Here is a 23,165-nt window from a genome sequence, read left to right as displayed (position 1 = left end):
TACAGAAGACAATGTGATTGTTACTGTAACTCATTGTCATGGTACAGAAGACAATGTGATTGTTACTGTAACTCATTGTCATGGTACAGAAGACAATGTGATTGTTACTGTAACTCATTGTCATGGTACAGAAGACAATGTGATTGTTACTGTAACTCATTGTCAAGGTACAGAAGACAATGTGATTGTTACTGTAACTCATTGTCATGGTACAGAAGACAATGTGATTTTGTTACTGTAACTCATTGTCATGGTACAGAAGACAATGTGATTGTTACTGTAACTCATTGTCATGTTATGGAAGACAATGTGATTGTTACTGTAACTCATTGTCATGGTACAGAAGACAATGTGATTGTTACTGTAACTCATTGTCATGGTATTGATGACACTGTAACTCATCTTTATGGTATTGAAGACACTGTAAGTCATTACTCTTAACTCATTGTCATGGTATTGAAGACACTGTAAGTCATTAAGACTAACTCATATTCATGGTATTGAAGACACTGTGATTGTTACTATAACTCATTTTCATGGTATTGAAGACACTGTGATTGTTACTATAACTCATATTCATGCTGTTGAAGACACTGTGATTGTTACTATAACTCATTTTCATGGTATTGAAGACACTGTGATTGTTACTATAACTCATATTCATGGTATTGAAGACACTGTGATTGTTACTATAACTCATATTCATGCTGTTGAAGACACTGTAAGTCATTGTTACTTTTACTCATTTTCGTGGTATTGAAGACACTCTGTCCTCCGATGTCTGACAAGGTTCATAGACTCTATCCTGAGATGTCTGACATTGTTTGTAGACTATGTCCTCAGATTTCTGAAATTGTTCGTAGACTCTGTCCTCCGATGTCTGACAATGTTCATAGACTCTGTGTCTTCAGATAAATGACAATGTTCATCGACTCTCTCCTCAGATGTCTGACAATGTTCATAGACTTTGTGTCTTCAGATGAATGATAATGTTCATAGACTCTCTCCTCAGATGTCTGACAATGTTTGTAGACTCTGTCCTCAAACGAATGACAATGTTCATAGACTGTCCTCCGATGTCTGACAATGTTCATAGACTCTGTCCTCAGATAAATGACAATGTTCGTAGACTCTGTCCTCAGATGAATGACAATGTTCATAGACTGTCCTCCGATGTCTGACAATGTTCGTAGACTGTCCTCAGATGACTGACAATGTTCGTAGACTGTCCTCAGATGAATGACAATGTTCGTAGACTGTCCTCAGATGTCTGACAATGTTCATAGACTCTGTCCTCAGATGAATGACAATGTTCGTAGACTGTCCTCAGATGACTGACAATGTTCGTAGACTGTCCTCAGCGGGTGGTTGGATGGGAGCATCACCCTTGAATCATATACCTATGATGTTCGCATGGGTGTACGATCCGATAGTGATGTCGTTTCTTCTTCTCTTTACTAGCCTATCCTGCTTCTTTGGTTTGTGATTGTATTTTGACAGGGGATATTTTTTTTCCTGTAAATCCGCTGCCTGTTTGTTCTTGGTTATTTATAATTTAGCTTATGATATCTTTAGGTTATGATTTTGATTGACATTTGTACTATTTTTGTTAGATTGCTTGTTTTTTTGTTTCAGCGGTCTCTCATATAACCTCAATTGTGTTGGAAGAGACCTAAAGCAACAAACAAACAAAAAAAAAAAAGACTGTCCTCAGATGACTGACAATGTTCGTAGACTGTCCTCAGATGACTGACAATGTTCGTAGACTGTCCTCAGATGACTGACAATGTTCGTAGACTGTCCTCAGATGAATGACAATGTTCGTAGACTGTCCTCAGATGAATGACAATGTTCATATACTGTCCTCAGATGACTGACAATTTTCGTAGACTGTCCTCAGATGAATGACAATGTTCATAGACTGTCCTCAGATGACTGACAATGTTCGTAGACTGTCCTCAGATGAATGACAATGTTCATAGACTGTCCTCAGATGAATGACAATGTTCATAGACTGTCCTCAGATGACTGACAATGTTCATAGACTCTGTCCTCAGATGAATGACAATGTTCGTAGACTGTCCTCAGATGAATGACAATGTTCGTAGACTGTCGTCAGATGAATGACAATGTTCATAGACTGTCCTCAGATGACTGACAATGTTCATAGACTGTCCTCAGATGAATGACAATGTTCATAGACTGTCCTCCGATGTCTGACAATGTTCGTAGACTCTGTCCTCAGATGAATGACAATGTTCGTAGACTGTCCTCAGATGAATGACAATGTTCATAGACTGTCCTCAGATGACTGACAATGTTCGTAGACTGTCCTCAGATGACTGACAATGTTCATAGACTATCCTCCGATGTCTGACAATGTTCATAGACTGTCCTCAGATGACTGACGATGTTCGTAGACTGTCCTCAGATGAATGACAATGTTCATAGACTGTCCTCAGATAAATGACAATGTTCGTAGACTCTGTCCTCAGATGAATGACAATGTTCATAGACTCTGTCCTCAAACGAATGACAATGTTCATAGACTGTCCTCCGATGAATGACAATGTTCATAGACTGTCCTCCGATGTCTGACAATGTTCATAGACTCTGTCCTCAGATGAATGACAATGTTCGTAGACTGTCCTCAGATGACTGACAATGTTCATAGACTGTCCTCCGATGAATGACAATGTTCATAGACTGTCCTCAGATGAATGACAATGTTCATAGGCTGTCCTCCGACGTCTGACAATGTTCATAGACTCTGTCCTCAGATGAATGACAATGTTCGTAGACTGTCCTCCGATGTCTGACAATGTTCATAGACTCTGTCCTCAGATGAATGACAATGTTCGTAGACTGTCCTCAGATGAATGACAATGTTCATAGACTGTCCTCAGATGAATGACAATGTTCATAGACTGTCCTCCGATGTCTGAAAATGTTCATAGACTCTGTCCTCAGATGAATGACAATTTTCGTAGACTGTCCTCAGATGAATGACAATGTTCATAGACTGTCCTCAGATGACTGACAATGTTCAGAGACTGTCCTCAGATGACTGACAATGTTCATAGACTGTCCTCCGATGTCTGACAATGTTCGTAGACTGTCCTCAGATGAATGACAATGTTCGTAGACTGTCCTCAGATGAATGACAATGTTCATAGACTGTCCTCAGATGACTGACAATGTTCGTAGACTGTCCTCAGATGAATGACAATGTTCTAGACTGTCCTCAGATGAATGACAATGTTCAGTAGACTTGTCCTCAGAATGACAATGTCAGATGTCATAGAACTGTTGCCCTCAGATGACTGACAATGTTCATAGACTCGTCCTCAGATGAAATGAAATGTTCGATAGACTGTCCTCAGATGAATGACAATGTTCATAGACTGTCCTCCGATGACTGACAATGTTCATAGACTGTCCTCAGATGACTGACAATGTTCGTAGACTGTCCTCAGATGAATGACAATGTTCGTAGACTGTCCTCAGATGAATGACAATGTTCGTAGACTGTCCTCAGATGAATGACAATGTTCGTAGACTGTCCTCAGATGAATGACAATGTTCGTAGACTGTCCTCAGATAAATGACAATGTTCATAGACTGTCCTCAGATGACTGACAATGTTCGTAGACTGTCCTCAGATGACTGACAATGTTCGTAGACTGTCCTCAGATGAATGACAATGTTCGTAGTCTAAGAGACTGTCGTGACTTCCCAGATGAATGACAATGTTCGTAGACTGTCCTCAGATGAATGACAATGTTCGTAGACTGTCCTCAGATGATGACAATGTTCGTAGACTGTCCTCAGATGAATGACAATGTTCATAGACTGTCCTGAGATGACTGACAATGTTCGTAGACTGTCCTCAGATGAATGACAATGTTCATAGACTGTCCTCAGATGACTGACAATGTTCGTAGACTGTCCTCAGATGAATGACAATGTTCATAGACTGTCCTCCGATGACTGATTATTTTGTAGACTGTCCTCAGATGACTGACAATGTTCGTAGACTGTCCTCAGATGAGATTTGACAAATGTTCGTAGACTGTCCTCAGATGAATGACAATGTTCGTAGACTGTCCTCAGATGACTGACAATGTTCGTAGACTGTCCTCAGATGAATGACAATGTTCGTAGACTGTCCTCAGATGAATGACAATGTTCGTAGACTGCCTCAGATGACTGACAATGTTCGTAGACTGTCCTCAGATGAATGACAATGTTCGTAGACTGTCCTCAGATGACTGACAATGTTCGTAGACTGTCCTCAGATGAATGACAATGTTCATAGACTGTCCTCAGATGACTGACAATGTTCGTAGACTGTCCTCAGATGACTGACAATGTTCGTAGACTGTCCTCAGATGACTGACAATGTTCGTAGACTGTCCTCCGATGACTGACAATGTTCATAGACTGTCCTCAGATGACTGACAATGTTCGTAGACTGTCCTCAGATGACTGACAATGTTCGTAGACTGTCCTCAGATGACTGACAATGTTCGTAGACTGTGTCCTCAGATGAATGACAATGTTCGTAGACTGTCCTCAGACGACTGACAATGTTCATAGACTGTCCTCAGATGACTGACAATGTTCGTAGACTGTCCTCCGATGTCTGACAATGTTCATAGACTGTCCTCAGATGACTGACAATGTTCATAGACTGTCCTCAGATGAATGACAATGTTCATAGACTGTCCTCAGATGAATGACAATGTTCATAGACTGTCCTCCGATGACTGACAATGTTCGTAGACTGTCCTCAGATGAATGACAATGTTCGTAGACTGTCCTCAGATGAATGACAAGGTTGGATTTCTGATTATTTCACTACAATCCTTTTACTCTTCAACATCATTTTATAATTGATGTAAAGCAGATTGAATTCAAACACAGCTGCCGTTGCTTGGCTGTCACTTATAGGTTTGTGTTGTCCTGTGTTTTAATCCACAAAAATGAATAGAACAGCTTGAAAAAAGAACAAAATACCAAGCTCTGAATGTTAACGGCTCAAAACCCTTCATCAGCCAACAACAAAAAAACACCATTGAAAACAAATCCATGACTAAAAAGAAACAGATGGACATCAGTCATTGTTGACTGAAAAAGGGTTTTGATGCTGAAACGTTCCGTGCTTTGTACTTTGTACTTGTTTAAAGCTCTTCTATTCATTTTTGTTTCTTCTGTGGTATTTATCTAACTTTTGATATCTCCTGATAACCAGGGCTGTGTGGAGGTTCGACCTGGCATTGACATGACTCAGTCTCTCCGTGCTTGTGTCCGGCACCATCTCACTGTTATCATCCAAGCCATTCTGTCGGAGACACCTGGTATGTAGTGTCATGGCAACATCAGACATGCCAACTCTCCCAAATTTTGAGGGGAAATTCCTAATATTTTGTTTTTTTAATTCCTCATATTTTTAATTTCCAGCCATTTTCCAAACTTTAAACAAAATTGAATATATTAAAAAATCTTAACCTTTATCATTGTTATATTCACCATCATCATCATCATCATCATCATCATCATCATCATCATCATCATCATCATCATCATCATCATTATCAACATTCATGATAATCTGACGCCACTGTGTGGTATATAGTCATCCAATCATATTACAATTGATATGCATTATGGGTAATTATCAGAGGACTCTGAGACAGAGAGTTATTTGTAGTCTTTAAGCATTACCCTACATCAACGGCCACTTGTCATCAACAACCAGGCCATGGACATCTCTCAGCGTGTGTCTGAATGTCTGTCTGGGTTGTTGTCATAGTGGCCACCTTTCTTTTTCCTTCCCACTTGCCTTTAAGTCTATTGGTGGGGCTCCAAAGGAAGGTACACACATACAGAGACCCATGCATACACACACATGCACAGACACACAAACACACCCAAACATGCATCAGTGGTGCCAAAATTTTCGTTAAAAAATACTTATTCTTACTTATTTTGGTTCGTTGTACACATTTTGCTGAGAACCCTAATCATTTTTATTTTTCTATTGTTTACGCCTTTTACAATCATACACTTTTTTAATGTACTTAAACACTTTAATCTGTTTCTTGACCTGGAAATTCATACAGAGAATTCAGTATAATCTGGCTGGGTCATATCGGATTAATACATGGATTCTGTTTGTCAATACTATTTTATATAGTCTATAAAGGAAGAGTTTATTCATTAATGTAAATATTGATCATAATATTGTATTATCTCATTGCCCATCATCAGATTTAGTGCTAATTCTCGTTTTTGAAGGATTGTACGCATATTATAAAAATCTGACTGTTTTTGTCTGTCCATTGTACACATTTACACAGACTAGGGCTAGCAGTACAGATGCAGACATGCAATAATTTTCTGGGGACAGCGTGGCTCAGCAGTACGATCTTTGCTTCGTACCCGAAAGGTACCGAGTTTGATCTCCTGCTGCTGCGCTGTGTGGCCTTGAGCAAGTCACCTCGCCCTAGCTCACTTTGCAGCGCTGCACTGCACCTGGGTTATTCCAGCCTTCCCTTGGAATAGACCCTGAAGAAAAATATCCTCATGGGGATGAATAAAGGGAATTTTATTATTTTTTATTTTTTAAAAATTATTTATTATTATATTTCACCTGATCTAGCCTGTCCTTTTAGAAAAAAAAATCATTTTATTAATTTTAAGTGAACTTTGACTTCCCTTTGATGCAAGCCGGTAGCTGTAATTATTGTTTACATCAGTGGACTCATGGGGGAGTTAAAAAGGACCTAAAAATGCCAAAATGTCATTTTCAGGCCTGTAAATCTTCCGAGAATTTTCGGATTTCCGACAGTACGATTTTTCTCGATATATTCTGTTAAGTGCTGATATTTTATTTTTTAAAATTTAAAATTTAAAATAAACATAAAATCCGTAACTTCAAAAAACAACCAACAAAAAAGAAAATAAAAGAGTTTTTATCCATGCTACACCGTCTAGTCATCTAGGTATATTATCATTCCATCTACACGCCCAGAAATGTGGGTACTCTCAAATAATTGGGATTTTTTTATTGGTACCATAAAATGAGGACCTGCTTATTTTGTATTATAAATAAGTAGGGGAAAGTGACATGATTTGACCAGTCAATTGAGTTCAGTCTGTGTTGTGTTATTATTAATCCATATTTTGTCCTGTTGGTTTATTTTCATGTGTTCAAAAAGTTCCGACAACTTTTTCACCAACCATTTCCAGGCCTGAATGATATACACATAGGGAGTTGTACACAACTTAGATATTTTGTCCTAAATGTAACAAACACATAGGGAGTTATATGACCTTAAAAATTGTGTCCTAAATGTAAAGATGTACACATGGGGAGTTATATAACCTTAAACTGTTCTAAATGTAAAGATGTACACATGGGAAGTCATACAAGCTAAATGTGTTGTTCTAAATGTAACAATGTACACATGGGGAGTTATACAACCTAGAGGTCACAATGTACACATGGGAAATTATACAACCTAGAGATGTCCAAAATGTAACAATGTACACATGGGGAGTTATACAACCTAGAGGTCACAATGTACACATGGGAAATTATACAACCTAGAGATGTCCAAAATGTAACAATGTACACAAAGGGAGTTATAATAACCTAGAGATGTCCAAAATGTAACAATGTACACATAGGGAGTTATACAACCTAGAGGTCACAATGTACACATGGGAAATTATACAACCTAGAGATGTCCAAAATGTAACAATGTACACATAGGGAGTTATACAATGCTAATGTAAAAATCTACACATAGGAAGTTAAGCGACCTACAGATTTTGATAGCAGTGTAAATGCCAAGTTATAAATCTCTATTTCAAGAAATGAAATTCTCTCAGCATCTTAGATGTTTAGTTGTTTCTTCCTTTCTTTAGAAAAAATTGTTTGGGTGATTACGTTAATGTAACTTTTGAACAAAGACGTGATAGTTTGTTTTTGTCCCCAGCAAACCAAGACGTCTACAGTCAAGAGCTGTTCAATCTTTGGATGTCAGCGTTGTCTCAAGTGATTGCCTTGTCTGTCTATTGTATCCAAGATGGAGAGGAGGGCTTTGGACGGATGTTACAACAGTACATGGTGAGACACACACACACACACACACACACATATACACACACATCAGCTTCTTTGATTGACAAAACACTTTCCTTTACTCAAAAGTCGGTTAGGACAAATAAAGGGGTAAAGGCTTACTGTATCAGAGTGGCCAACCTTCCCTATTATTTCGGGAAATTCCCTAAATGGATCCACCGTTCCCGATGTCCCGAAACTGCGTTTTTTTTCGGGAAAAAAACCATCGTAAAAAAAGATGAATTGCGAATGAAAATCTGTACGAATTTTTTTTAGTACTCTTGCATTCAGAAGGCAAATAATAGCAGTAAACAAAGCCTGTTATCATGTACATAGTGTAAAAAGTATTGTAGTGATGCTGTGGTCTCAATGTGTGTGTAGTTTTTTAGTTTTAAATTGTCAAGTCATATTTATTAATAAAATAGAGGCTGTGACTTCTGCACCAAATTCAATAGAGGGCATAATGCACCTCCTAAGCTTGGATAGAGGATACATATGTCAAAAGTTATCCCTTTCACTTCCAAGGTTTACAGGTATGTCAACTTAATGTCTGTTTTCATTTTCATTCTTTGTAAAGTATTACATTAGTATTAGGCTGTGTATTACTTCACTCTTAACATTATTGTGCGGTAACCAAAAATTTTCCCTAATTCAGTTTCTGAAAAGTTGGCCACCCTGCTGTATGTGTGTGTGTGTGTGTGTGTGTGTGTGTGTGTGTGTGTGTGTGTGTGTGTGTGTGTGAGTGGTATTGGTGAATGCCCATCAAAAATTCCTCCCATTCCATCCAATAGACTTTATATGGAATCACAATTCCATTCATTTCATACAAAGGTGCTAGTTAGGAGCCCTTTCTTGTATTGGATGAACTCAGTACTTCCATTTTTCCCATGTATTTTTCAGAGATACTTTTATAGAAATGACACAAAATCTATTGGGAAGAAAAGGTGTGATGTCAAAAAACTGGTTCCTATTTCATTGGAAGTGTAAACCCACTCTACCGGAGGACTGGATACATACATTGTTTATTTCATCTTCTGGTGTCAGAGGGATTTTATCTTGTTTTCTGTAAAACCATTAAAAACAAACAAACTTTCAACACTGACAAGACGTCTGAAATTAAAATTTCGGACCAATGTATGAAACCACTTTACATGTGCTTATGGATTGCCCATTATACAACGTGCAACGTTCGAACCACTGGGTCACCCCTACAACACTCAACACAAAGCTCTATGGCGAGGCTGAGGACCTAAAGCGGACCACAGACTTCATAGCAGATGTCGGACTGCAGCCATAGATGTCCATCAGAGGAACGAAGAAGAAGAAGAAGAACTAGACTGCATTGCTATTCAGTTATGAATATCTTCAGCTGCACAGAGTCATGACTTGTATGATTGAAGTTTGCATCACTGTGAGATTGGATTCAAATGGATTTTTTAGGTTGTGTGTGTGTGTGTGTGTGGGGGGGGGGGGGGGGGGGGGTGTAACTGTATTTGCAGAATTTTGGTTTGTTTGGAGAATTCTAATTCCAGTAAAAATGAAGGTCCTCAACTTTGAACCCTTGATCTTTTATATTGTGCAAAATCCACGAAACATACCCATAGTGCTTTGCAATAATGATAATGATAATAATAATAATGATAATAGATCTTTATTGTCCATAAATACGGCAATTTGTCATTTAGTTACACTTGTTTTAACGTTATATGATAACTACAACATTGAACATATATTTCATCATCATCATCATCATCATCATCATTGCCTTTTTCACCCTGGGTCAGGGTATAGGCCACAGACAAACAGTTTCCATCCTTCTCTATCTTGAGCCAACTTTTTTATCTCATATATTTCACACCTACTTATTTTCTCTCTCTCATTCTCTCTCTCTCTCTCTCTCTCTCTCTCTCTCTCTCTCTCTCTCTCTCTCTCTCTCTTTCTCTCTCTTTCTCTCTTCTCTCTTCTCTCTCTCTCTCTCTTCCTCTTTCTCTCTCTCTTCTCTCTCTCTCTCTCTCTCTCTTCCCTCTACATCAATCTACAAGGTCCACCTTACTTTGCTCTACTCTCCTTCTCATTTCATTCTATTCACATACTCTTTTCACCTAGTGCATATACAACATAAAAAGGTCCAACACTTAACATTTAGAACGAGTCATGACGCCTGTTAGGCGATATTACAATATTTATTCAGACAGGTACTCATTTTACACCTGAGTGACTTACTTGACTTCAGGCCCTTCGAGCAGACTTTTCCACCAGGGCTGCTTTGATTATTGTTGATGTGACAAATTTCCATTCCCCTTGTTCTTTTGCACTTTGTCAGATTGTTTCAAAGTCTTGAATTGATTTTAACTGTTGGCCAAAATATCTTAGAGTTGTAACTATTGATGTTCTTGGTTGACTTCTTTGCTTTTTGTTCTCTTAGAATATGGCCGAAAAGTTGAGTCTGATTTGTTGGGTTGTGGGAGATAAATAGATAGAGAGTGTTTCTTTGGTTTTAAAGTATAAACATTTGGATTGTGAGAGATAGATAGATAGAGAGTGTTTCTTTGGTTTTAAAGTATAAACATTTGTTGGGTTGTGGTAGATAGATAGATAGAGAGTGTTTCTTTGGTTTTAAAGTATAAACATTTGGATTGTGAGAGATAGATAGATAGAGAGTGTTTCTTTGGTTTTAAAGTATAAACATTTGGATTGTGAGAGATAGATAGATAGAGAGTGTTTCTTTGGTTTTAAAGTATAAACATTTGGATTGTGAGAGATAGATAGATAGAGAGTGTTTCTTTGGTTTTAAAGTATAAACATTTGTTGGATTGTGAGAGATAGATAGATAGAGAGTGTTTCTTTGGTTTTAAAGTATAAACATTTGTTGGGTTGTGGGAGATAGATAGATAGAGAGTGTTTCTTTGGTTTTAAAGTATAAACATTTGTTGGGTTGTGAGAGATAGATAGATAGAGAGTGTTTCTTTGGTTTTAAAGTATAAACATTTGGATTGTGAGAGATAGATAGATAGAGAGTGTTTCTTTGGTTTTAAAGTATAAAACATTTGTTGGGATGTGTGGAGATAGATAGATAGAGAGTGTTTCTTTGGTTTTAAAGTATAAACATTTGGATTGTGAGAGATAGATAGATAGAGAGTGTTTCTTTGGTTTTAAAGTATAAACATTTGTATGGAGATTGTGAAGAGAGCTAAGACATTTGATAGATAGAGAGAGAGTGTTTCTTTGGTTTTAAAGTATAAACATTTGGATTGTGAGAGATAGATAGATAGAGAGTGTTTCTTTGGTTTTAAAGTATAAACATTTGTTGGGTTGTGAGAGATAGATAGATAGAGAGTGTTTCTTTGGTTTTAAAGTATAAACATTTGGATTGTGAGAGATAGATAGATAGAGAGTGTTTCTTTGGTTTTAAAGTATAAACATTTGTTGGGTTGTGAGAGATAGATAGATAGAGAGTGTTTCTTTGGTTTTAAAGTATAAACATTTGGATTGTGAGAGATAGATAGATAGAGAGTGTTTCTTTGGTTTTAAAGTATAAACATTTGTTGGGTTGTGAGAGATAGATAGAGAGAGAGTGTTTCTTTGGTTTTAAAGTATAAACATTTGGATTGTGAGAGATAGATAGATAGAGAGTGTTTCTTTGGTTTTAAAGTATAAACATTTGGATTGTGAGAGATAGATAGATAGAGAGAGTGTTTCTTTGGTTTTAAAGTATAAACATTTGGATTGTGAGAGATAGATAGATAGTGTTTCTTTGGTTTTAAAGTATAAACATTTGTTCGGTTGTGGGAGATAGAGAGTGTTTCTTTGGTTTTAAAGTATAAACATTTGTTGGGTTGTGAGAGATAGATAGATAGAGAGTGTTTCTTTGGTTTTAAAGTATAAACATTTGGATTGTGAGAGATAGATAGATAGAGAGTGTTTCTTTGGTTTTAAAGTATAAACATTTGGATTGTGAGAGATAGATGGATAGAGAGAGTGTTTCTTTGGTTTTAAAGTATAAACATTTGGATTGTGAGAGATAGATAGATAGAGAGTGTTTCTTTGGTTTTAAAGTATAAACATTTGTTGGGTTGTGGGAGATAGATAGATAGAGAGTGTTTCTTTGGTTTTAAAGTATAAACATTTGTTGGATTGTGAGAGATAATTAGAGAGAGAGTGTTTCTTTGGTTTTAAAGTATAAACATTTGTTGGGTTGTGGGAGATAGATAGATAGAGAGAGTGTTTCTTTGGTTTTAAAGTATAAACATTTGGATTGTGAGAGATAGATAGATAGAGAGTGTTTCTTTGGTTTTAAAGTATAAACATTTGGATTGTGAGAGATAGATAGATAGAGAGTGTTTCTTTGGTTTTAAAGTATAAACATTTGTTGGATTGTGAGAGATAGATAGATAGAGAGTGTTTCTTTGGTTTTAAAGTATAAACATTTGTTGGGTTGTGGGAGATAGATAGATAGAGAGTGTTTCTTTGGTTTTAAAGTATAAACATTTGGATTGTGAGAGATAGATAGATAGAGAGAGTGTTTCTTTGGTTTTAAAGTATAAACATTTGGATTGTGAGAGATAGATAGATAGAGAGAGTGTTTCTTTGGTTTTAAAGTATAAACATTTGTTGGGTTGTGGGAGATAGATAGATAGAGAGTGTTTCTTTGGTTTTAAAGTATAAACATTTGGATTGTGAGAGATAGATAGATAGAGAGTGTTTCTTTGGTTTTAAAGTATAAACATTTGGATTGTGAGAGATAGATAGAGAGAGAGAGTTTCTTTGGTTTTAAAGTATAAACATTTGTTGGGTTGTGGGAGATAGATAGATAGAGAGTGTTTCTTTGGTTTTAAAGTATAAACATTTGGATTGTGAGAGATAGATAGAGAGAGAGAGTGTTTCTTTGTTTTTGCAGTATAGACATTTGTTTGAATTCTGATCGGGTATTTTATTCTGAGGACAGTTTTTAGTTGATTCTGATTAAATGTGTCCACTCTGCACTCATCTTTCTTGGTAAGCGTCTATGCTACAGAATTATAAAGTAGGATTGATTTTACAAGAGCATTGAACATGTTTAGCCAGGTGTTTAGTTTGATGTTGTCATGTCTGCCCCATATGTGGATTTGAGTTTAAACAGGGCAGCGTTTGATAATTGTTTTCATTGGCAGATGTCTTTTATATCACCAAGCTTCAATCCCACTTTTTAAACTCTTAACAAAGCTAACCCCTGAGTACGGTGAGAGTGTGAGTAAAGAGCCTTTTTCAAAGACTCAACTATGCGCTGATCCTAAAAACAAGTGTATAGCACTTGACGACATAGCCGTTATCTAGTCTACTGGGCCAACCATGAATGGTCACATGTAAAATTACAAACTGTTTCCTTGATTTATTTCCAGCCTCGCCTGACCAGAGACCTGAGTTCGGACATTGGTTTTTGGATGAGCACGTCTGTCCAAGACATTCTTTCATCTTTCCACCACAACCACCCTGTCTCACAGGAGGAAACCCTGGCATTTGTCGTCAACGTCCCTGCAAACAGGTAAATCAACAAGTTTGACAAACACCAGTCAGGGGAGGGGGGGGGGGGGGGGGCTTATAATAATCAAATACATGAAATCATTATCGATTCAGCCATCTAGTAAATCACAAATCACAAATCACATTTATATAGAGCATATCCAGGTATTGCCCATGCTCATTGCTTGTGGGGAGGGGGTAGGTTTATCCGTTGTTTGATGTGACAGGTTTCACCATTTACCATGACAACTATAATGACATTCTAACATTAGATTCACCAGTTACATGGTAATTATAATGACATATTAACATTAGATTCACCAGTTACATGGTAATTATATTGACATATTAACATTAGATTCACCATTTACCATGACAACTATAATGACATTCTAACATTAGATTCACCAGTTACATGGTAACTATATTGACATATTAACATTAGATTCACCAGTTACATGGTAACTATATTGACATATTAACATTAGATTCACCAGTTACCATGGTAACTACATTGACAACTAACATTAGATTCACCGGTTACCATGGTAACTACAATGGCATTTTAATATTAAATTCACCGGTTTCCGTAGTAAATGCATTGACATTCTAACATTAGATTCACCAGTTGCCATGGTAATTACATTGGCATTCTAGCTTAAGAATAATAGTGCCAGGCTCTATGTTAATTAAGGCTATGGTATGACTCAATGCAAAAGTCAATCATCCAAGGGAAGTAACTTTTGTTGTTCTGTTGGGCTTAATTTTCTTTTTTTTGTTTAGGTGGGTGTCAGTGGGGAAGGGGGGGAATTTACAATCTGGCCGCTTTTAATTTCCTTTCCACATTGATGACGATTAGCAAGATGATAATAGTGAGAAGACATCGGTGAGAAGTGATTTAGTCATCAAACTTTTGTCAGATTTTAAACTGATGGTTGTTTAAACCTCTCCTTACCAACTACAGGAAAATTGTCACATTCGTTACAATACAAGAACGTTTTTCTCTTTCATGTTTGTTTTGTAGAAAAATAACAGAAATTGAAGGAAAATCTTTGACATTCTGGAACAATTCTAAATTCATTGATAACTAAAAAAACAAAACAAACCTCAGTAACTGGTATGGGTGATTGTTTATGATTTTCTTTCTTGATTTAGTGCTTCAGAGTCTGTGGAAGCCACTGCAACATCCACGTCCAACCCTGCAACAGACGAGAGTGCCAATGCTACAGCAACAACATCAAGTGACCCAGTCAAGTCATACAACAAAGCCTCTACTACAAGAAATGCTGCCAATACTAGTCCTGTGGTCCCAATGGAGGTTACAGAGTCTCCATCAGATCTCCCTCCCAGACCCAAGGTGAGTAGCCAGTACTTAGTCTTAGTTTTTGGCTATGGGAACTGCGGTTAAAGTATAAATGTACCTGCTTGAAGCTCAAGGAAACAAAACGCACTGAAATGAACGGAGGTTCTAATATTATTAATAAAGACAAATGAAGTTGACATTTTGAGATTGCCCTTTATCAACAATTTAAAGGATGAATTAGAAACAAAATACAAGTGGAAAAGGAAAGGAATGTTTTGTCGTGGAGATTTGCCTTTCATCTTCTTATCTTACATTTGTCTTTGAGTGTCTTCATCATCGTCTATTTTGTTGACGTTGGTTACCATTTGTGCCTCAGGTACCAGATACATTCAATCCTACACCATCCACACGTGTTGCAATATCTGTTACGACCTTACACATTGGTTATTGTCCATATCTCCCTATTCAGTACATTCAATCCTACCTCACAGTGTTCAATATTGTTGACTTACCATGGTTATTGTCCATATCTCCCTATGATACCACAAATATCTGTTACTACCTAAATTGTTGGTCACTATCTCCTTCAGGTGCAACGCCAACAACAGAGGACCAAGGACACCAACAATGACTCCGGGGATGAATTTGTCGATGCCCCAGAAGAATTCACCAGTCGACCTCCAGCTGTGTCGAGACCCAGTCAGATTGCCACGTCATCAAGCTCTCCCCTGCTGTCTACAACGACGACGACAACTGACAGATTGAGTAACGGAGAGGCTTGTGGCCAATGGCAAGATATGATTCCACAGGTCAGTCCTGGATGGGAACTTCATTGTCTGGGGAACTCTGTTGTCTTGTCTTGAATGGAATTCACTGACATTTCTCTACCTCGTATCGAATTGAGAAATTAGGGAGCAGGCACCTGTATAAGATAAAGATCTGATTAAGTATATGAATCGGTGCCAGACAAAGCAAGAAAGAAAATTCAATCTGCCTCAACTGCAGATCAAACCTTAGACCTTCTAATTACCAGTCAGACGTGCTACCATTACATGTGCCCCACATATTATTTAATTTTTGTTGTTGTTGGTTGTGGTGGTTGCAGTAGTGTTGGTAATGGTGTTGTTGGTAACGGTTGTGGTGGTAGTGGTTGTGTTGATGGTTGTGATGGTGTTCGTGATGTATGTGGTTTGAGTGGTAGTGGTGGCGGTGATGTTAGTGGTTGTGGTAGTAGTGGTGATGGCATTGGTGGGAATGGTGATGTTTCTGGTTGTTTTTGATGGTTGTGGTGGCAGTCGTGATGATGTTTGTCGTGGTAGTAATGGTGTTGGCAGTGGTGATGTTTGTGGTGGTAGTGGTGGTGTTGATGGTTAAACATAATAATAATAATAATAATAAGTACACTTTTATATCTGTAAATACCATAAGTTCAAAATGTTTTACAAAATAACTCAACCAAATGTAGTTCATCTCTGTGTTATGTACTTTCACTTTCACTTTCACTTTCACTATTATAAGTTTTGACTTTATTGTACTTTGTAAACATTTGAGTATATCCTTCACAGTGGGATTCTTTGTTTATGCCTGGATGGGACTTTTAGGTCATGTCAAAATAGGCATATCTGTGGATTGATTGTGGAATGTCAAAATAGACATGTCTGTGGATTGATTGTGGAATGTCAAAATAGACATGTCTGTGGATTGATTGTGGAATGTCAAAATAGACATGTCTGTGGATTGATTGTGGAATGTCAAAATAGGCATATCTGTGGATTGATTGTGGAATGTCAAAATAGACATGTCTGTGGATTGATTGTGGAATGTCAAAATAGGTATATCTGTGGATTGATTGTGGAATGTCAAAATAGACATATCTGTGGATTGATTGTGGAATGTCAAAATAGGTATATCTGTGGATTGATTGTGGATGTCAAAATAGACATATCTGTGGATTGATTGTGGATGTCAAAATAGACATATCTGTGGATTGATTGTGGAATGTCAAAATAGACATGTCTGTGGATTGATTGTGGATGTCAAAATAGACATATCTGTGGATTGATTGTGGAATGTCAAAATAGGCATATCTGTGGATTGATTGTGGAATGTCAAAATAGACATGTCTGTGGATTGATTGTGGAATGTCAAAATAGGTATATCTGTGGATTGATTGTGGATGTCAAAATAGACATATCTGTGGATTGATTGTGGATGTCAAATAGACATATCTGTGGATTGATTGTGGAATGTCAAAATAGACATGTCTGTGGATTGATTGTGGATGTCAAAATAGACATATCTGTGGATTGATTGTGGAATGTCAAAATAGGCATATCTGTGGATTGATTGTGGAATGTCAAAATAGGCATATCTGTGGATTGATTGTGGAATGTCAAAATAGGCATATCTGTGGATTGATTGTGGAATGTCAAAATAGACATATCTGTGGATTGATTGTGGAATGTCAAAATAGACATATCTGTGGATTGATTGTGGAATGTCAAAATAGGCATATCTGTGGATTGATTGTGGATGTCAAAATAGACATGTCTGTGGATTGATTGTGGAATGTCAAAATAGGCATATCTGTGGATTGATTGTGGATGTCAAAATAGACATATCTGTGGATTGATTGTGGAATGTCAAAATAGACATATCTGTGGATTGATTGTGGAATGTCAAAATAGACATATCTGTGGATTGATTGTGGAATGTCAAAATAGACATGTCTGTGGATTGATTGTGGAATGTCAAAATAGACATGTCTGTGGATTGATTGTGGAATGTCAAAATAGACATGTCTGTGGATTGATTGTGGAATGTCAAAATAGGCATATCTGTGGATTGATTGTGGAATGTCAAAATAGACATGTCTGTGGATTGATTGTGGAATGTCAAAATAGGTATATCTGTGGATTGATTGTGGATGTCAAAATAGACATATCTGTGGATTGATTGTGGAATGTCAAAATAGGTATATCTGTGGATTGATTGTGGAATGTCAAAATAGACATGTCTGTGGATTGATTGTGGAATGTCAAAATAGACATGTCTGTGGATTGATTGTGGAATGTCAAAATAGACATGTCTGTGGATTGATTGTGGAATGTCAAAATAGGTATATCTGTGGATTGATTGTGGAATGTCAAAATAGACATATCTGTGGATTGATTGTGGAATGTCAAAATAGGCATATCTGTGGATTGATTGTGGAATGTCAAAATAGACATGTCTGTGGATTGATTGTGGAATGTCAAAATAGACATGTCTGTGGATTGATTGTGGAATGTCAAAATAGACATGTCTGTGGATTGATTGTGGAATGTCAAAATAGACATGTCTGTGGATTGATTGTGGAATGTCAAAATAGGTATATCTGTGGATTGATTGTGGAATGTCAAAATAGGCATATCTGTGGATTGATTGTGGAATGTCAAAATAGACATATCTGTGGATTGATTGTGGAATGTCAAAATAGGCATATCTGTGGATTGATTGTGGAATGTCAAAATAGGTATATCTGTGGATTGATTGTGGAATGTCAAAATAGACATGTCTGTAGATTGATTGTGGAATGTCAAAATAGGTATATCTGTGGATTGATTGTGGAATGTCAAAATAGGTATATCTGTGGATTGATTGTGGAATGTCAAAATAGACATATCTGTGGATTGATTGTGGAATGTCAAAATAGACATATCTGTGGATTGATTGTGGAATGTCAAAATAGACATATCTGTGGATTGATTGTGGAATGTCAAAATAGACATATCTGTGGATTGATTGTGGAATGTCAAAATAGGTATATCTGTGGATTGATTGTGGAATGTCAAAATAGACATATCTGTGGATTGATTGTGGAATGTCAAAATAGGTATATCTGTGGATTGATTGTGGAATGTCAAAATAGGTATATCTGTGGATTGATTGTGGAATGTCAAAATAGGTATATCTGTGGATTGATTGTGGAATGTCAAAATAGACATGTCTGTGGATTGATTGTGGAATGTCAAAATAGACATGTCTGTGGATTGATTGTGGAATGTCAAAATAGGTATATCTGTGGATTGATTGTGGAATGTCAAAATAGACATGTCTGTGGATTGATTGTGGAATGTCAAAATAGGTATATCTGTGGATTGATTGTGGAATGTCAAAATAGACATGTCTGTGGATTGATTGTGGATGTCAAAATAGGTATATCTGTGGATTGATTGTGGAATGTCAAAATAGACATATCTGTGGATTGATTGTGGAATGTCAAAATAGGCATATCTGTGGATTGATTGTGGATGTCAAAATAGACATATCTGTGGATTGATTGTGGAATGTCAAAATAGGCATATCTGTGGATTGATTGTGGAATGTCAAAATAGGCATATCTGTGGATTGATTGTGGAATGTCAAAATAGACATGTCTGTGGATTGATTGTGGAATGTCAAAATAGACATGTCTGTGGATTGATTGTGGAATGTCAAAATAGGTATATCTGTGGATTGATTGTGGAATGTCAAAATAGACATGTCTGTGGATTGATTGTGGAATGTCAAAATAGGTATATCTGTGGATTGATTGTGGAATGTCAAAATAGACATGTCTGTGGATTGATTGTGGATGTCAAAATAGACATATCTGTGGATTGATTGTGGAATGTCAAAATAGGTATATCTGTGGATTGATTGTGGAATGTCAAAATAGACATGTCTGTGGATTGATTGTGGAATGTCAAAATAGACATGTCTGTGGATTGATTGTGGAATGTCAAAATAGACATGTCTGTGGATTGATTGTGGAATGTCAAAATAGGTATATCTGTGGATTGATTGTGGAATGTCAAAATAGACATATCTGTGGATTGATTGTGGAATGTCAAAATAGGCATATCTGTGGATTGATTGTGGAATGTCAAAATAGACATATCTGTGGATTGATTGTGGAATGTCAAAATAGGCATATCTGTGGATTGATTGTGGAATGTCAAAATAGACATATCTGTGGATTGATTGTGGAATGTCAAAATAGACATATCTGTGGATTGATTGTGGAATGTCAAAATAGGCATATCTGTGGATTGATTGTGGATGTCAAAATAGACATGTCTGTGGATTGATTGTGGAATGTCAAAATAGGCATATCTGTGGATTGATTGTGGAATGTCAAAATAGACATATCTGTGGATTGATTGTGGAATGTCAAAATAGACATATCTGTGGATTGATTGTGGAATGTCAAAATAGACATATCTGTGGATTGATTGTGGAATGTCAAAATAGACATGTCTGTGGATTGATTGTGGAATGTCAAAATAGACATGTCTGTGGATTGATTGTGGAATGTCAAAATAGACATGTCTGTGGATTGATTGTGGAATGTCAAAATAGGCATATCTGTGGATTGATTGTGGAATGTCAAAATAGACATGTCTGTGGATTGATTGTGGAATGTCAAAATAGGTATATCTGTGGATTGATTGTGGAATGTCAAAATAGACATATCTGTGGATTGATTGTGGAATGTCAAAATAGGTATATCTGTGGATTGATTGTGGAATGTCAAAATAGACATTTCTGTGGATTGATTGTGGAATGTCAAAATAGGCATATCTGTGGATTGATTGTGGATGTCAAAATAGACATATCTGTGGATTGATTGTGGAATGTCAAAATAGGCATATCTGTGGATTGATTGTGGAATGTCAAAATAGGCATATCTGTGGATTGATTGTGGAATGTCAAAATAGACATGTCTGTGGATTGATTGTGGAATGTCAAAATAGACATGTCTGTGGATTGATTGTGGAATGTCAAAATAGGTATATCTGTGGATTGATTGTGGAATGTCAAAATAGACATGTCTGTGGATTGATTGTGGAATGTCAAAATAGGTATATCTGTGGATTGATTGTGGAATGTCAAAATAGACATGTCTGTGGATTGATTGTGGATGTCAAAATAGGTATATCTGTGGATTGATTGTGGAATGTCAAAATAGACATATCTGTGGATTGATTGTGGAATGTCAAAATAGGCATATCTGTGGATTGATTGTGGATGTCAAAATAGACATATTTGTGGATTGATTGTGGAATGTCAAAATAGGCATATCTGTGGATTGATTGTGGAATGTCAAAATAGGCATATCTGTGGATTGATTGTGGAATGTCAAAATAGACATGTCTGTGGATTGATTGTGGAATGTCAAAATAGACATGTCTGTGGATTGATTGTGGAATGTCAAAATAGGTATATCTGTGGATTGATTGTGGAATGTCAAAATAGACATGTCTGTGGATTGATTGTGGAATGTCAAAATAGGTATATCTGTGGATTGATTGTGGAATGTCAAAATAGACATGTCTGTGGATTGATTGTGGATGTCAAAATAGACATATCTGTGGATTGATTGTGGAATGTCAAAATAGGTATATCTGTGGATTGATTGTGGAATGTCAAAATAGACATGTCTGTGGATTGATTGTGGAATGTCAAAATAGACATGTCTGTGGATTGATTGTGGAATGTCAAAATAGACATGTCTGTGGATTGATTGTGGAATGTCAAAATAGGTATATCTGTGGATTGATTGTGGAATGTCAAAATAGACATATCTGTGGATTGATTGTGGAATGTCAAAAATAGGCATATCTGTGGATTGATTGTGGAATGTCAAAATAGACATGTCTGTGGATTGATTGTGGAATGTCAAAATAGACATGTCTGTGGATTGATTGTGGAATGTCAAAATAGACATGTCTGTGGATTGATTGTGGAATGTCAAAATAAGACATGTCTGTGGATTGATTGTGGAATGTCAAAATAGGTATATCTGTGGATTGATTGTGGAATGTCAAAATAGGCATATCTGTGGATTGATTGTGGAATGTCAAAATAGACATATCTGTGGATTGATTGTGGAATGTCAAAATAGGCATATCTGTGGATTGATTGTGGAATGTCAAAATAGGTATATCTGTGGATTGATTGTGGAATGTCAAAATAGACATGTCTGTAGATTGATTGTGGAATGTCAAAATAGGTATATCTGTGGATTGATTGTGGAATGTCAAAATAGGTATATCTGTGGATTGATTGTGGAATGTCAAAATAGACATATCTGTGGATTGATTGTGGAATGTCAAAATAGACATATCTGTGGATTGATTGTGGAATGTCAAAATAGACATATCTGTGGATTGATTGTGGAATGTCAAAAAGACATATCTGTGGATTGATTGTGGAATGTCAAAATAGGTATATCTGTGGATTGATTGTGGAATGTCAAAATAGACATATCTGTGGATTGATTGTGGAATGTCAAAATAGGTATATCTGTGGATTGATTGTGGAATGTCAAAATAGGTATATCTGTGGATTGATTGTGGAATGTCAAAATAGGTATATCTGTGGATTGATTGTGGAATGTCAAAATAGACATGTCTGTGGATTGATTGTGGAATGTCAAAATAGACATGTCTGTGGATTGATTGTGGAATGTCAAAATAGGTATATCTGTGGATTGATTGTGGAATGTCAAAATGACATGTCTGTGGATTGATTGTGGAATGTCAAAATAGGTATATCTGTGGATTGATTGTGGAATGTCAAAATAGACATGTCTGTGGATTGATTGTGGATGTCAAAATAGGTATATCTGTGGATTGATTGTGGAATGTCAAAATAGACATATCTGTGGATTGATTGTGGAATGTCAAAATAGGCATATCTGTGGATTGATTGTGGATGTCAAAATAGACATATCTGTGGATTGATTGTGGAATGTCAAAATAGGCATATCTGTGGATTGATTGTGGAATGTCAAAATAGGCATATCTGTGGATTGATTGTGGAATGTCAAAATAGACATGTCTGTGGATTGATTGTGGAATGTCAAAATAGACATGTCTGTGGATTGATTGTGGAATGTCAAAATAGGTATATCTGTGGATTGATTGTGGAATGTCAAAATAGACATGTCTGTGGATTGATTGTGGAATGTCAAAATAGGTATATCTGTGGATTGATTGTGGAATGTCAAAATAGACATGTCTGTGGATTGATTGTGGATGTCAAATAGACATATCTGTGGATTGATTGTGGAATGTCAAAATAGGTATATCTGTGGATTGATTGTGGAATGTCAAAATAGACATGTCTGTGGATTGATTGTGGAATGTCAAAATAGACATGTCTGTGGATTGATTGTGGAATGTCAAAATAGACATGTCTGTGGAT

The 23,165-nt window shown here is 36.6% G+C and overlaps 2 protein-coding genes across 2 annotated transcripts in view; one reads left to right on the top strand and one right to left on the bottom strand.

Moving 5' to 3' along the window:
• The window catches only part of LOC144979431 (uncharacterized), a 198,183-nt gene that overhangs the window by 104,802 nt on the left and 70,216 nt on the right, over positions 1-23,165 (bottom strand). The gene's annotated exons all lie outside the window — the stretch shown is intronic.
• The window catches only part of LOC144979425 (uncharacterized), a 75,860-nt gene that overhangs the window by 37,249 nt on the left and 15,446 nt on the right, over positions 1-23,165 (top strand). Inside the window, exons 20-24 of the mRNA XM_078926068.1 lie at positions 5,255-5,360; positions 8,007-8,137; positions 13,510-13,652; positions 14,786-14,987; positions 15,524-15,742. Coding sequence (XP_078782194.1) covers positions 5,255-5,360; positions 8,007-8,137; positions 13,510-13,652; positions 14,786-14,987; positions 15,524-15,742 — 801 coding nt within the window. The remainder of the gene's footprint in view (positions 1-5,254; positions 5,361-8,006; positions 8,138-13,509; positions 13,653-14,785; positions 14,988-15,523; positions 15,743-23,165) is intronic.

Source organism: Berghia stephanieae, chromosome 9, assembly GCF_034508935.2.
Source record: "Berghia stephanieae isolate SIO BIC M18660-M18661 chromosome 9, UCSD_Bste_1.3, whole genome shotgun sequence".
Taxonomy (NCBI): Eukaryota; Metazoa; Mollusca; class Gastropoda; order Nudibranchia; family Aeolidiidae; genus Berghia; species Berghia stephanieae.
This window is presented reverse-complemented; position numbering and strand designations above follow the sequence as displayed.